General features: G+C 54.3%; 1 protein-coding gene across 1 annotated transcript; it reads left to right on the top strand.

Annotated features, from left to right (window-relative positions):
• Positions 1-9,025: 9,025 nt before the first annotated feature.
• Positions 9,026-14,882, top strand: GLUL (glutamate-ammonia ligase). The gene is made up of 6 exons (XM_082002979.1): positions 9,026-9,206; positions 10,456-10,617; positions 10,889-11,035; positions 11,514-11,641; positions 11,820-12,019; positions 13,011-14,882. The coding sequence occupies exons 1-6, from the start codon at positions 9,041-9,043 to the stop codon at positions 13,327-13,329; spliced, it is 1,122 nt and encodes a 373-aa protein (XP_081859105.1). The 5' UTR covers positions 9,026-9,040; the 3' UTR covers positions 13,330-14,882.
• The last annotated feature ends 1,353 nt before the right edge of the window (positions 14,883-16,235 follow it).

The following is a 16,235-nucleotide window of genomic DNA, read 5'->3' as shown; positions in this document are numbered from 1 at the left end:
CTAAGCAGGGGCTGCAGGACAGGTTCTGCCAACCTTGTGTTTCTAAGAAGCCCTGAGCTTTCTCCTTCAGGCCATTAACAAAACGCAGTTGCGTTATGTTGAGTGTCGTGTCCCCTTCTGTCGCTGCGGCTGCAGTCCCTGTGACTGTAAAGTCACCTGCGTGGGCACGGGCAGGTTACAACACGCGTATCGGTGTGCGGCCTCCCCGCAGGCAGCGGCGGGGCAGGAGGGCTGGCTGCGCCCCACGGGGCGCCCGGGAGCGGGGCGCCCCACGAGGTGGCGCTGCCAAACCAGGGATGTGGCGCGGTCCCCACCGCAGCCGCGCTCTGCCCCGTGGCAAGGGGCTTGCGACTCGGCAGCCGCAATTAGCCCAGGGACGGCTCTCCAAGTTAATTGTGGGGCTAGTGCTGGGCACCCCAGGGTGACGGTCCTGGGCTACTGGCACCGGCTTGCTCCGTCACCCTGAGCAAGTGAGTTCATTTCTTAGCACGTCACTGTGTTGCCCTGTGCAAGGATAGCTGGTGCTGTACCGGGCCAGGAGGGACACGACAGAGACTTGGGAAAGCATGTTAGAGATCACGCCTGAACTGTCTGTGCACACGTGTGTGCCCTGGGGAGGTCACGTCCTGCCATGACGCAAGGCACCGGCTACGCTGCGTTACTTCAAATGGCTGAAGCTGTTGGGTTTAACAGCAGCGGGTGGTGTGCACGTGGGATGCGCGTCCTCGTGGTGACCGCAAAGAGATGTTGCCCTTTGGGTGATGCTTTGCTTTTGGGAGGCAGGGGCGAGGACTGGCTTGTGCCCTGCTGCAGGATGGTTTGGCAGTGCCTGCCCTGTGTCAGCTGCTGTGGGGACAGCTCTGGGATGGGGACAAGCACAGCCCCTCCGGGGATGCACATTCACCCTCCCTCTGTCACAGCCTGGGCACATGGGCAGGTCACTATGCCAAAACCCAAACTGACATGGGGAAGGGGCAGCCATGAGCCGCAAAACATCGGCTTGTCCTAGCAGTGCCAGGCAGAGCTGCGGGAAGGAGTGATGGGAGACCCTGGGAGGAGTATCTTCAATCACAAATTCACAAGGATTTGTGCTGCTAAGCCCAAGAGATGAGAGGAGGGGTTAGGGATGAGATGGTGTGGTGGCTGTCTTGCACATGAAAGACTCAAAAGTCCTCAGGGAAAGATTGAAACTGTCAAAAAAAAGTATTTTCCACTTGGCAACTGAGCAGATGCCCAGTGAGATCTTCAGAGGCTGGTGTAGCTCTGCTGGTGCCCGTCTGGCTCCAGACTGACCTCAGCGGGACTGTGCCAGCTTCTGCCAGGAAAGGACCAAGGTTGTGAGCAAGAACAGGCCAACACAGTTACTGTGGGAATGCAAGGGGCCGTTTTCATGGAGCTTCTCCCCAGGAGGAGACGCCAAGTGATCTGGCAGGATGGAGCCCTGGTGCAGCTTCCCGGAGTTTGCTCGGTGCGTGCATGGGTACATATTTGCCCTGTTCATCACACTGCAACAGCTCCTTGCGAAAGGAGCTCACGTGAGCTGTGTGGTTATTAAACAAACAAACAAAACTTAAAAAAAAAAGAGGCTTAAAAAAAGAGGTGGATGCGTGAGCACAGCCCCAATTTAGACAGGGGCTCGGAGAGGAGCATGGAGCGGCCGGACTCTTTGTTCAAAGATAAGGGCAGCGTTGCAACACCAAACACGTCAGAAGGGCTTCAGTCCCTCTCTGTCCAAGCCTAAATTACCCACGTTCTCCATCCACCCCAGCGTGGGGAGCAGCCCACCCTCGGCAGACCTGAGGTCACCTCCTCCAGCGGCAGAGCCTTGCGCTCTCGGGGTGGCAGAAGGGACAGGGTTGGCTTTCTTATCCTCGCCCAACATTAACTGGCACGGCTCGCCGCAGCGGCGAAGTCCAAGGCTGCCCGACCGCAGGGTCAGCTTCGCCGCCTGCGGTCACTGGCCACTTGCAGCCTCCCCAGGCAGCCCAACCCGCCCCTTTCAGTGCCGCGGGGAGGGTGAGTGTTGTTTCTGCCCCAGCTGCAGTCAGTACCCACCGACCCACAGCAGCCCCAAACACCTCTGCATTGCTTTTGGCCTCATCTGATGGTCTACAGCCCCTGCAAGCTGGGAAACTCCAGCAGGAGGGAGCGGTGCAAGCACCTTGTTGCACAAACCTGCTCTCCCTCCAGCACAAGGATCATATGCCCAGAGTGAGCTTTAGAGGCAGGACTGGGTTTTTTCCCCCTGTGCAGCCCTGGTCTGTTTTCAGATAAATAGTTTAGGACACCTCAAAGACTGTAAGCAGTGGGTTTGATCTTTTTGGGCCCATAGCACCTTAAAACTGGAATTGTCTGAGGTCTCAGGTATGGCAGTTCAGCTTTAAATATTAATTCCTTTCTTGAATATATTAGGATTTTTTTTTTTTAACATGATTTTCATCCTTGGTCTCCTAGGTGCATAAAGACTTGTTTTCTCAGCGAGGACATCTCTAGTATTTCCTTACGTGAATTAGAAGTCTTTTTGAGCCTATTGCCATCCATCTGTAATTTTCTTGCTTGGGATTTACGGTGAAGCTGATGTAAAGCTTCACCTTGCAGCAAGCTCTGCGTTTGCTGGCCTCTTCTCCAGCTCAAGTGGAATCGCTTGTGTAATCTTATACGTGTGGCCGGCTCTGTTGGCTCCACCAGTCCAGGTTAAGCACATGCTGTGGCAGGATGGGGACCTAATTCAGCCATAGGAAGGGACACGGACAACAGGACTTTGCCAGTTATCTTTTATAATTTACAATGTCAGGCCTGGATCCTCCCATTGAATCCCCCTGGGCAGCACTTTGAGGATTTCTGCACTCTCACTTGCAGAGATGCACAGTGTATTAGGCTGAAATTAATCTACCAGCCACAGCTAACATGGCCCTGACCTAGCTGGGAGTGCATTTAGCAGCGTGAACAGCGCTAATAAAAAAAAAATTAAAAAAAAAAAAAAAAAGGACAAAAAACCCCAACCCTGCCAATGCACACTGTGACCAATTTCCAACTGCAGGGGAAGGCATGCGCCGAGCGCTCTCCGGGATATTCTCCACCCTTGTACAGAGCGAGCCGAGCCAAGCAATTTCTAGGTCTCAAATCCCGCCTACCCCTGACGTTCTCATCTTCCAGCTTCCCCTGGTCGCTTTTGAAGGCGAGCACGTGCTTCTCGGCGGCGGCCCCTGCTCGCGGAAGACGCTTGGCCTCTGCGCAAGGTCCGCAGGCGCGCGGGGCAGAGCCGGCGAGAGGTAGGTGCTGCCCGCCGGGGCCGCTGCCCGACCGGCCCGGAGCTGGCAGCGGCGATGCCCCTTCTGCAAAGAGCCCTCCCCGGGGGGAGCCGGGGAAGGGGGCTGCTGGGGGACGGAGCAATGCCACTGTTTCCGGCGAGGGGTGGCGAGGCGGGCGCCGGGCACGACGACTGGCACCAGGATGGCTGAGAAAGGGGTGCAGAGGCAGGTGCAAGCAACCGGGGGGGCTTTGCACTTTTCCTGGCTGCTGTGTTCCCAAGGCCCCTCTTTCCCTGAATGCGTCACGGGTGGGTATTGCAGCCCAGCTGCATGGGGAGGGAGCTTTTTTTTTTTTCCCTTCACCTGTGCCTCTGCACGTTTTTATTAATTTGCTTTCCTAAATTGCCCTTCTGTGCAGCCCGGGTAATCTGCTCTGCCTCCGAAAGCCCTCTGGTCACCAGCCCTCGGCTACCCTTGACCCTGGCAGCATCTTCAAAGGGAACATGGGCCTGCTGCGGAGCGTGCAATGTTTGCTCACTTATCGGGCGAGCAGCTACCGCCTCCCTGCCTTGGGGGGTTTCGTCAGCCTCCCGCAGCGCTCCAGGGGAGACCGGCCAGCCACCGCTGCTTGCACAAGGTCAGTCCCCCCGGGCGCAGAGGTTTCCCCCGCCCCAGGGCCAGCTGCCTGTCCTCAGTCGGTGCCCGCTGTTGGAGTCTTAGCGGGGCTACTTGTTCATTAAGCGCTCGCTCGCCTCGCTCAGGCGTTAGGTTTACTTTCCAGCCCTTGCTAATCACGGGTATGAGGGGCTGCATCTCCAGTTCTTCCAGCCACGTGAGTCCCTTCCAGAGCCCAGGTCCCAGCAGTGGTGGGCACGCTGTGGTGGGTCCCAGCAGATGTAGCTGTGCCCAGGGGTGGGCAGAGGTGAGGGCAATGCACCGTCAGGACATCCAGCCCATGTCTGGTCTCACTTGGGTGTGTTTCAGTTCCTTATGCAGGACCTCGCTGCCCAAAGCGCTTTCCTATAAAGGAAATACATTTTTCCTGAAAATGGTACATCTGAATCTGGGAATGTCTTGGCTGTTGGGCACAGGGAGAGGAGAGATGCTGAAGATGTCCCTGCTCATTGCAGGGGGATTGGACTAGGTAGACTTTAAAGGTCCCTTCCAACCCAAACTATTCTGATTCTATGCTCATCCCTCCTCTTTCCCAGCTGGAGGAGGGATAGAGACATACAGCATAGAGGCTGGGGCATTTTGGGTGCGTCAGGCCTCATCCTAGAATCTAACCAGCCATAACAAAATGGACCATTCCTTTTCTCTGTGTGACATCCCTGTTTAAAAAAGAAACCATTAATTTCTATTTAAGAATTTTTTTTTTTAGTGCTGGTGAAAGGGAAATGTGTAGCTGGGCTTAGCGGACCAGGTCTGCAATCTGTTGGGGCTGAGACCCCTGGCCAGCTCTCCAGCTGCAGGGTCTGCAGTGAGGGGCCACCCCTTTGAGATGGCCCCAAGGTGCTGGGAAAGAGCCCAGCACTGCAAAGCCAGTGGCCACCTCACCCAGGGCCTGAGCCACAGGGAAGTTTCATATCTTGCCTTTTTAACCCTTGTATTGGCCCCCGTCCCCTTTTTCTCCCACCTGTGGTGAGACATTTCTGCTTTTTGAGGCATTCCCAAATTTATGCGGCTGCACTTTCAGGCCGGGGGTGCAAGGCCCCCATACTCAGAGCAAGCTGCCCAGGGCAGCTAAGGGGGACGTGAGGACAGGGATGGGGGGAGATACGTGGACAGGGATGGGTCACGGCAGCGCCAGCAAGGCACGGTGGGGAAGGAAGCCATGGCCCCTTGTTGCTGCCTGGTTCTTGGCTGGGGTCGGAAAAAAGAGGTGCCAGGGTGGTAGCAGACTGGGCGCACATGATAGCGGGCATGTCTCATGCCAACTGTGAGAGACTTGACCGTCCTTGCTCCCCAGAGCTCCCCCGGAGGGGCCGGGGACCTTGCTGTGTGCTGTCCCTGCCCGGTTTGCATTGCTGCCTTGGAGGCAGAAGGCTGCGAAGTCCGGCTCTGACTGACCCTCCCAGCTCACCAGGCGCGTTCTGACCCTGGCAATTCTCACAGGATATAAACTGTGCTGGAGGGAAGTGCCGGGGCAGGAGAATAAAGGTGTTCCCACGAATTAATAGGAGGAAAAAAGAAAAACATGTGCCAGTTGGGACTCGCCCCTGGAGCGGCATATTGTCTCTGGCCGGACTCGCTGTGCATTTAGAGCGGGGCCCTTTGAAGGCCGATTTAAATCCCCTCCTGGGAGGTGTCACCTGTTGGCATCGTGCCTTCCCCAGCTCCCCGATGAGGTTTTTGTCTCGTTGAACGCTGGCGACAATAAGGGTCACCGGAGCACGCAGCTGGGCGAAGGCACAGGCTGAGCCCTGTTTCCCAAAAAAAACCCGTCAGCCTGCAAGGGGAGGAGGGGAAGGCGGGCGGTAAACAAGCTGCCGTGGGCCCTGCGAGACGGCAAAGGGACGCTTCGCCCCCCGCCGACCCCACGCCGGCTTCCCGGGAGGGGGCGCTGGCCTCGCGGCTGCAGCGCCCGGCGCTTCTCCGCTGGCTCGTAAACATGTTGTGCAGGGAGAGGGCATGAGCGTGGGACTGCCACCAAACCTCCCCCCGGGGCAGGCAGCGACATCCTCCCGCCCCAGCATGAAAGCCTTGCCCACGCTGGGGGGCTTTGCCAGGCAGGGGCTGGCTAGCCGGCATTCATTTACCGGATGGAGAGGAGCTGTTTACATTGGAAGCTGCCTTTGCTCCCCGCTTCCCTTCGGGGTTGCTTGGAGCTTAGCGGGTAAAAAGAGGAGCTGCTCGGCCCCGAGGGTTGGATGACATGAGGGTCACCCCATGCCGCTGGGACTTCCACCCGTAAACACCCTGCGCTTGTTTGCAGCCACCTCTGGTGGCCAAAGTTTCTGGGAAATTTGCAGGTAACAAGCACATTTCCAAGAATTTGGAGCTGACAGTGGCCTGATAAACAAACCCTCTCTGCAAACCTAGGGAAAAGGGATGAGCATGGCTTTGCCTGGCCTGTGGCTTGACAGCTCCCCTTTATGGGAGCTATTTTGGGTCTCTCCTGGCCTGACTGGGTCTTGGTACCAGTTCCTGCCTCCTTTTGCTTCAGCTGAGCCATTGACCACAACTGAATTTGGTCTCAATATGAGATCCTGAGCTAATTTCTATGGGTAAAACACAGCATTCGCTTCTGTGTTGAAATCTTTGCTCTATACACAGGGTGCAGGAATTGGGGTAGTGGGGGAAGACAGTTTCTGTTGTAATGCTTGGTGGCTTTGCCTTGCCCAAGCAATTTGAGGAGCTGAAAAGCACCTGAATTTCACCTTATCCTGGTCAGCCTCGGGGGATTAACACACACTTGTGGCTGCTGCAAGGTGGTGGTAAAGAATGAGCTGGGTTTTCCCTGGAGGGAAGGTGGGGACCAGGCTCTAGAGATGGACAATAAATCAAGGCAGGGCCTTAGCTGGCACTTCCACCTCCTCCTGGCTGAGGATCTCTCTCTCCCTGGCCACATTCCCCCCAGACTCAGGCTGTAGAGAGGCTGTTGTCTTCTGCAGGGTGGCTGTGAAGGGCTGGAGGGTCCAGCTTCTGGAAGGATAACGATTTTGGTGCCATCCCCCGCCCCGAGGCTGGCATGGGGCAGCCCAGGATCTTGTCAGCCCCGAGGCAGGCGTGTGCGTGGCGTGTGCTTGGCTTGATACCTGCGTGTGTGTGCAGGCGTGTGCGTGCAGGCGTGTGCGTGCAGGCGACAGCTCTTTCTGCTAGTGCCAGCATCACTCTCCCGCCCCTTGGGTCTGGGCTGGGAGGTCCGGAGGGCCCAGCAGTAACAGGGACGGGACAGCAAGCGAGCTGCTGCGGTGGAAAAATACTGGGCAGTGCCTGCAGTTTGCTGGGTGCCCTTTGCCACCCAGCTGCCTCTGAAGTGGGTGCTCCAGCACCCATGGCAGGGCTGGGGGATTTCTCCTCCTTCGTGTGATAGTGTCTGATCCTGTGCCTTGGAGCGAGGAATCTCGGCTGCAAATCCAGCTGCTGGAGCCTGTTACCTGTTCCGAGGGGCAAAGCGGAGCATTGCAGAGGCACTGCTGGTGCCCCCACCCTCAAACATGTGCACCAAGCCAGAGGCTGGGCCCAGGCCTTGGGGAGAGGAGGCCTCCCTGTCCTCCCTCTCTTTCCTGCTGCCCTGTTTACCCAGGGCGGCTGATTTCCATCCCTGTGAGTTATGCAAAGGCAACCACTAATGTAAACGCTGCGGAAAGCCCTGGATCTGCTCCCGCCGCCGCCTTCCCAGAACTATGCCAGATGAGCGGTTATTTTTTTCGAGCTGGGGGGGTTGCAAAATGGACCCCAAACCCACCCCCACCCGCTCTTCCCTACGCTTTCTGCCCCCTCCCTCCCCGCCCCCCCCCTTCCCGGGGGAAGGGGCAGCCCGGCCGCCGAGCCGCCACTCGCAGCCGGAGGAGGAGGAGGAGGAGGAGGAGGAGGAGGAGGAGGAGGAGGAGGAGGAGGAGGGCGGCCCTTGTGCCTCCGGCCCCGGCCTGCCCCCGGCCCGGCCGTCGCTGCCCAATCAGTGCGGCGGGGCCGGCGCTGCGGAGCCATAAAGCGGCGGCGGGCGCGGCCCCGGGAGCCGAGTGTGGGAGCTTTGCGTGGGAGCCCCGCTGCCGCCGCCGAGCCCAGGTAACGGCCCCGGGGCTGGGGGGTGCGCACCCCGGCGGCTGTTTGGCTGCCGGCGGACAGACCTTCTAGGGGAAATTTCCTCTTTTTTTTTTTTTTGCAGGGGGGGAGGCGGAGAGGCAGCTCGAGGGTTTTTTTCTTCAAAACAGATGCTCTTTGCCGTTTTTGCTTCGTGAGGCTCTTCAGCTGCTTGCTTAAATACGGGTGCCTTCCTCCCTGCCAGGAGATGTACGCGTGGGTGACGCTTCTCGCAGTGGAGGAGCGTGGGGAACGCTCCCTCCCGGCCCCGGTCGGGAGCCTTGCCACAGCAGGGTGGGCTGGGGAAGGGTGGTCCGGCAGCCCGAGCCGCCCTGCAGAGGGGTAGGGTGTTGGAGTGACTTTCCAAGTCACTTCACGTTTCCAAACTATTTTGCACTTCCAAGATCCTGCAAGCGCGTGGGCTGGGTGTCCCTAGGAGCTCGGCCCCAGGCCGTGCTGGGCTTGCGGGGATGCTTTGCAGCTCTCACCCTCAGGGACCGGGAGCCCCTTCAGCCTCCCCATCGCTGCCTGCCGCTCTCCTGTGCGCTCCCTCCTGCGCTAGCCAAGGCTTGTGTAACCTCAGAGCAGCTGATCAGAAAAGGCAGCTGGGGCTGGCGAGCCCTCCTCGCTGAAGCAAATATATTAAAAAAGCCTCAGGTAAACTTTCCTTGTGCCGCCTTAGCCTTGCTCCGGAGCGGCGGTGACTGTGGAGGTGAAAAGTTCACGCAGGGCTGAGGAGAACTTTTGAAAAGGCTGTTGCTTGGTGGTTAAGACCTAGTTTATCAGCACGATGCGAGCAGGAGTTTTGGGTATTAATGGGACGCTTTGAAGGCATCGCTTCTGGAGCAGGGCTTTTGTAGCTGCCTGCATCTGCCTGAGCTGCTAGCAGAATTGCATGGGACTGCTGGAGGCAGTAGCCAGCCCAGTGGCCGAGCTGTCTCTTGCTTCTCCCAGCGAAAAATCTGGGAGTACAGGGAAGGGCTTATGGTTGGGGTGGGTTTTTGGGTCCTCCCTGCAGGAACCCCCTTGTCCGGTCTGCAGCCATGGCCACCTCGGCGAGCTCCCACTTGAGCAAAGCCATCAAGCACATGTACATGAAGCTGCCGCAGGGGGAGAAGGTCCAAGCCATGTACATCTGGATCGATGGGACCGGCGAGCACCTCCGCTGCAAAACCCGCACGCTGGACCATGAGCCCAAGAGCCTTGAAGGTAAGAGGGCAGGTGCAGGACTTGCAGCCCCTCGCCAGGTAAAAGCAGCCGTGCTCGGCTGCTCCAGCGAAAGGATGCCATTTCTCCCTTTTCATGGCAGAAGGATGGTATTTGGGGCAGACACCACTCCTGACCCCCTCCCAGTTACTTCCTTCCCCAGATACCCGGGGGAAAATGTTCCCAGCTCTCCAGATGTGGAGTTTCAATGAGATGCCTGGGGTTGGGAGCCTGGCCCTGGCACTGCCCCCGCTGCGGAGGGGGCTGTTGGCAGGGGCTGGGGGCTGTTGGCCGGGGCTGGGCGGCCCATTGACTCTCAAGTACTCGTTTTGGCCGGAAGTAGTTTGGCAGAAGAAAGTGGAGGGAAAGAATGGAGCTATCCGGTGTAATTAAGAGCTTGTGTCCCTCAGAACAAACAGTCCCAGCTTACACAATAATAGCATTAGGATTTTCCCCAGGTTGCCATGGTGCTGGCTGGAGACAGTTATGAAATGAAAATACTGTGTGTGACTGAGCAGAATTATCTTTTTTTTTTTTTTTTTTCCATCTCCTTTCCCCTTTTCCCTCTAAGGGAGTGGTTGGCACAGCTCCTTTGAAATCTTTGTGCTTCCCATCCTCCCACTTTCCCCCCCGGATACAGAGGAGATAACTTTCCCCGGGTGGAGTTCACTGCTGTTCCCCTGTGCTTTGACCTGGAGGGCAGTGCACAGCCAGGAGGGGTGGGCAGGGGGGCCAAGCTGGCCATACTCCTCCTCCTTCATCTCCATGTGAGATGCCAGCTATATGTGATTTGCTCTCCCACCTTCTCCAGGCCATGCAACGTGGATAATGGTATTTTATGGCTCCCCTCTTTCCTACAGCTTCAAGATGTCTCATGCTCTGCCCTCTCCTAGCTTGCCCAGACACCTCTGCAAGGAGACCGGGTGTCCTGCTCATCCTCGGGGTTCTTGCGACATGGGACATGGCCTCAGTGCTGCTGTGTTCGCTTGGGCTTGGCCAGCAGCCCAGTTCCTTGTGTTTCCCAGGGTGGCTGGGGAGTTGTGTTCCCCTGTTTTTTTTTCCTTGTTTTGTGTTTTGGTTTTTATTGGCTTCTCCTATTTGGAACAAAGTCAGCTGAGCTGGGATTAAAACCATTGCAGGCCTGTTCTCTATAAGCATCTTCACCTCTGTAATACTGGAGGGCGGCAAGGAGCCCATCCTCCTGGTGACCGGGGACCCTGGGTCACTGTGGCTCGCTCCTCTCTCTGCTCAGATCTCCCCGAGTGGAATTTCGATGGCTCCAGCACCTTCCAGGCTGAAGGCTCCAACAGTGACATGTACCTGCGACCTGCTGCCATGTTTCGGGACCCTTTTCGCAAGGACCCAAATAAACTAGTTCTCTGCGAGGTCTTCAAATACAACCGCCAGTCTGCAGGTGAGTGGACCCTCTCCCTTCTCCTGGTGGAGGTGGTGTTTCTGGGGAGGGGAAGGGGATGCCTATCCAAATGCTGTTCGTGCCCTTGGCATTGTGCACGACACAGAAATGGTCCCTGCCCTGAAAGTAAGAGGCAAACAAAGTGCTGGTGGTGGAGAAAGGGCTGGCCCTGGGATTCTTCACTCAGTGCTGCTGGGACTCACACAATAAAGTGGGAATGGGGAATGGAGGTGGAGACATTAATAAGCCTTGTGTTGCTTTTCTGTTCTAGAGACAAATCTCCGACACACCTGCAGGCGGATTATGGATATGGTGTCCAACCAGCACCCCTGGTTTGGGATGGAGCAAGAGTACACTCTTCTGGGGACAGATGGACATCCATTTGGCTGGCCTTCCAACGGCTTCCCTGGACCCCAAGGTAACATCTCGGGAGTCTGCGCTGGAACAAGGCAGGAGTCATTAATGTCACATTTAAGCTGTAATCCGTGTGACGCAGCTTTGGCGCTTTGGGCGAGCCAAAAGATTGGAGGCGTTTCTAGAACGGAAGGTGGACAATAGGAAGCAGGATACTGGCAAAAACTAAGCCATGAAATTAAGATTGTTACAGAAAGGCTAAGATAGTGATTAGCTGCACCCAGATTTGCTCTTCACATTGTCAGTCTGCAGGTGATTTAAACTCATGCCCAGCAGGACAGAGCACAAGCTCAGACTGTCAGAGGCACTTGCTGTCCATCAGTGCTCTGCTAGTGCTTCCATGAAAAACAGATTTTGGGGCTTTTCCGCACATCCTGAACCTTTGAGAGTTCTTTGCTGCGTGTGCTCTGTCTTCACTGAATTTGAGCCTTTTTCCTTCTGGAAACTCATGTTTCCCTTGCTTTTCACCCATGCCGTTGCAGGTCCGTACTACTGTGGTGTAGGGGCGGACAAAGCCTATGGCAGAGACATTGTGGAGGCCCACTACCGAGCGTGCCTTTATGCTGGTGTGAAAATTGGAGGAACCAATGCAGAAGTGATGCCAGCCCAGGTAAATTGTTTTAGGTGCCTCATGGAATGAGATAGTATAGAAAAATCCCAGGCAGCGGGGTTCTTGCTGCTTGCTCGGAGTCGTGTAGTGTTATCAACAATCAGAGCATAAGGGGGTGGGAAGTGCCTCACAATGAGTGTCTCTGCACCACTGAGCCAGTGACTCCTCCTCCTTGCAGTGGGAGTTCCAGGTGGGACCATGCGAAGGGATAGAGATGGGGGATCACCTCTGGATTGCACGCTTCATCCTCCATCGGGTGTGCGAAGACTTTGGCGTCATTGTGTCCTTTGATCCCAAACCCATCCCTGGTAACTGGAACGGTGCTGGCTGTCACACCAACTTCAGCACCAAGAACATGAGGGAAGACGGAGGTCTCAAGTAAGTTGTTTGAGATGGGCCAGCAGTATCAGTTTGCTAGGCAGAAAGGTGGGCTTGGTAGCAGTGAGCTTTTTGCAGAGCTTTTGCCCGCATGGAAGACGTCACTCTGGCGCTTGGCATGAATGTTTGAGCCTTTCTTCTGGATTTTTTTTTTTATTTATTTTTGTTTGTTTGGAGTTTTTTGTTTGTTTCTTTTATTCTGTATAATGCTATACTCCCATCTTGGTGTTGGGTGGGAAATTCAGTCAGCAGTACAGCTCCGTCGGGGTCAACGGAAGCATGTGTGTCCAAGATGAAGCTATTCCTAACAGGCTGTCCAGCTCTTGATCTGACAGTGCTGCAAACAAATAAATAAACTCAGCATAGGCTGTTCTTTGTATAACCATGATGAAAGAGAAAGACCATTTGCTTCTATCTAGGCCAGGCTGTGGAAGCTAATGCCATGTTTTCTTAAACAGCAAGATCCTGGAAATGTAAAACACTAGTTCCCTTACAGGACTGATTGCTGAGTGCAGGCAGGGACCTTACAGCACTGGGTTGCAGTGGAGCTCTCTGAAGGGATTCCTCGTGGCAGCGGTGTTTTCTTGCCTTAATCTTAGTGATGCCGTGAGATAATGAGCCAACCGGTGACCATGTGAGCTTCCCAAATAGAAACTTCTGTGTTGAGAAATCTCCCCTCCAAGAGCAGGTTCCCCAGTGGCAATGCACCTGTGGGATTTGGCCGTTGGTTGAACTAGTGGTGTCCCACACTCAGCACTCCTGAGGGATTTGGCCATGGGGATCCTTTTCCAAGAAACAGCCTAGGTCAGCAGTAGGAGCGGAGAGAAGCCCTGTGTTGAGATGATCAGAAAAGTGGGTTGTAGGGCATAAGGCTTCATCATGAAGTGGCTTGAGGACAGCGATGAATCTGCTGTCACTTGGATGCAACAGTCAAGAGTGGCTTCCATCAGACACTCACTGTGCCTTCCCCTCTTCCTTGCTCCCTTTGCAGGCACATTGAAGATGCCATCGAGAAACTGAGCAAGCGTCACCAGTATCACATCCGTGCCTATGACCCCAAAGGGGGGCTGGACAATGCCAGGCGCCTGACAGGTTTCCACGAGACATCTAACATCCACGAGTTCTCCGCTGGTGTGGCCAACCGTGGCGCCAGCATCCGCATCCCCAGGAATGTGGGCCACGAGAAGAAGGGCTACTTTGAGGACCGCCGGCCCTCTGCCAACTGTGATCCTTATGCTGTGACAGAGGCCCTCGTCCGCACGTGTCTCCTCAACGAAACTGGAGATGAGCCTTTTGAGTACAAGAACTAAGCGGACTGCACTCAGAAACACCGCCTTCCCCCCACACTTCCTGTGCCCCTAAACTTCCCTTCTAGATGTAATCCTGAGGGTACAAGATAACACATTTTGTGTCTCAGTAACTCTTGTTGTCTTGAGGTGGGGAGGAGGGCAAATTTAGTTTTATCGATGTCTGTTTGTCATTGACTCTTCAGAAGACAAGAGGAGGAGAGGGTGTTAGAGAACTTTTAACCACTGTTTTATTTTTTTTTTCTAATTCATGTGTACATCCGATGGATCCAGTGGCTTCCAGGGACAGACTGCACACACAAAAGCGAGTAGGCGAGTGGAAGGCTTCAAACTGTAGCTGACTCTTGCAAGAGTCAGATTTGGGGTGTTGGCCCCACTGCTGGTTCTCTGCAGGCTAATGGTTCTCAAAGGTTGGTGTCCTTCTGCCAAGAAGGGATGACAAGAGCTGTGATGGAGCCCCACATGCTCCTGCCTGTATGGTGTGATGGGGAGATCTTCACCCTCTGGCCACTCTGAGGCTTCTGGGAATCTTCTGGCATTGAGCTCAGCGTAGGATCATTGAGAAGAACTCCTGGTTCTGTCACTGGAAGTCAACTGGTCTCTGGCTCATAACGCAGAGTGAAGTAGTATTTTTCTATTTAAATATAAAAATGACAAAAAAAATCATATATGAAAGTGTTTTTTTTTTTTTTTAAAAAAACCAACAAAAAAAGTTCCAATGCCTCGCCTGGCTAGAGCAGGCAGAGCTCCTGAGGATGCTGTTGGAGGGCCTCCAGGTGGGACTGAGGGTGTGCTTGGAGGGCTCGGTGGAGGAGACTTGGATGGGATTTGTTTCAGTGTGGAGTGGAGTTTGCAGGAGGCAGTTGCCAGACCCTGGAAGCCTGTGACGCATTTATCAGCGATGCGCTCACGAGCATGTAGATCAACAGGAAGAAGGTGTCCTGAACTAGGAGTTGACTGGTCAACTTAACTGTGTTCTGGACAGGGCTGTGGGTATCTTACCTTTACAGCAGGGCTAGCATGTCACTAAAGCAGGGCTTTTGATAAAGGAAAGAAAAGTTTTAGATTTTTTTTTTGTTTTCATAATGTTCCTAGTTTCTAAAACCGAATGGTTTTACCGAGACCGTTGATGTCACTGTTGAGTCCTGGCTCTTGGGCTGCCTGCCATCCAGCTGGGATGGCAGCTAGGAGAAGGGAGAGGCCATGCATCCCACCTGGCCAGCCCTGGCACGTCCCAGCTCATGGCTAGGAGGTTCAAACATTCCGGGATTTTACACTTGGGTATCTTAGATGATGCCAGTTATAGTCCGTTGCATTTGGACGACTTCCGAATAGGGTGGTTGGTGGGGTTCTTTTTTTTTTTTTTTAATATAATAAAAAAACCAAAAGAACAAACCCTTAATTCTGACTTCTGCCTCCTTTCTGTGACTTATCCTGGCAGTTTCTTTTGTGTGTGTGTGTTGCCCTTTGGTATGGGAAAGGGACTGGGCTTGTGCCTGTCCCTGGGGAGGGTTATGGGGTAAGCACAGGTGTTTGCGCATCTCCCCAGTGTCCTCCACAGAAATGCTACAGGATGTGGAAATCCCACAGAAAATAAAATTCCAGGACACTTAATGAAAAAGGGGGCTTTGTGGAAGAGGACCCTTTCCCACCCTCCCTATGGAGAAAATGCTGCTCATCCACCTTTGGTATAAAATCAGGCATTTAGAAAAGTAAACAGGGTAGTAGAAAAGTGTCATGTTGCTCCCACACTCCTTTATTTAGCTTGTGCTACTACTTCCCAGCTCCTTGAGAGGCAATTTCTTCAGGAATGGATGCTTTAAATACTCCTGCCTTTAAATATGGATTAACCACACATGAGCATCCTCCTGGGCTGACGAGACTGTTCCTGATGTCACATTTTTGTGGACCAAGTGGTCTTTTGCGTCTCCATGCTGGTGAATGTCCAAGGCAGCACCTTCCTCACCATTTTTGTCCCAAAATTACTGTATCTCTTTGTGCCTGTGTGGGGTGGAGTGTGACCGGAGCAGAAGCAAAGCGGACACCGTGTCCTTTCCTACAGCTGTGACATAACCGTGAGGACTTGGGCCGCTGTCTGGGCTGGAGCAGCAATACCGCAGCCCGAAGGAAGCCATGCTGCTCTGGAATAACTAATGAGCCCAGAAAAGTTGGGGTTTTCTGCTGATTTGGGTGCAGGGGGGGGCAGCTACTGTTCTTTCTGCCTACCAAGAAAATGTTACAGTGTAAAAATGGATTACACCTAAATTAAGGAAACTTTTGTAAAGGCATTTGCACAGAAGGAGGGATGAGACATGGTAACGCTTTTTTTGAGATTCCTGTACCTCCGAACACCGTGCAACCTCAAGGCTGGAGCCCTGTCCCTCCAGACACCCTTTTCTCTGGGGGCACGGATTAGTTTTGGCCACCAAGCATCACCAGCAGCCAAGGCAGCAGCTAGTACATGGCTAAACACCATCTCCCTGTGCCTTGCAGAGCCGCATCGAGGCGTTGACGTGGACTACCATTTGTGTCCCCCTGCAGAAGATGCCAAGAGGATGCCATCTCCAGCCATCAGGGTGACAAGGGGAGCAGGCTCGGGTCCTTTGCTTCTCCAGCTGCCTTGAACATAAATCTAGGACAGGAGTTTGATGCTTAATGGTTCCTCTTGTTCTCAGCTGAGAAAGCATTTATCCACTCACTTCACAATTACCCAACTGAAAACAAGGTTGGAACAACAAACATTGTGCTGCAAAATGGCATTTCAGATGGTTATTAAAAATATATGTTAAAAAAAGTTCATAATGAATTAGAAAGGGAAAAAAAAAATCCCTCCTGTCCTCTGGACATTGTTTTCTTTTTGCCTAAAGCCTCCTTGCTGAGTCTGCTTTGCAGTTACCAAAAGACTATGT

Source organism: Phaethon aethereus (assembly GCF_964289735.1).
Source record: "Phaethon aethereus genome assembly, chromosome: 8".
Lineage (NCBI taxonomy): Eukaryota > Metazoa > Chordata > Aves > Phaethontiformes > Phaethontidae > Phaethon > Phaethon aethereus.
This window is presented reverse-complemented; position numbering and strand designations above follow the sequence as displayed.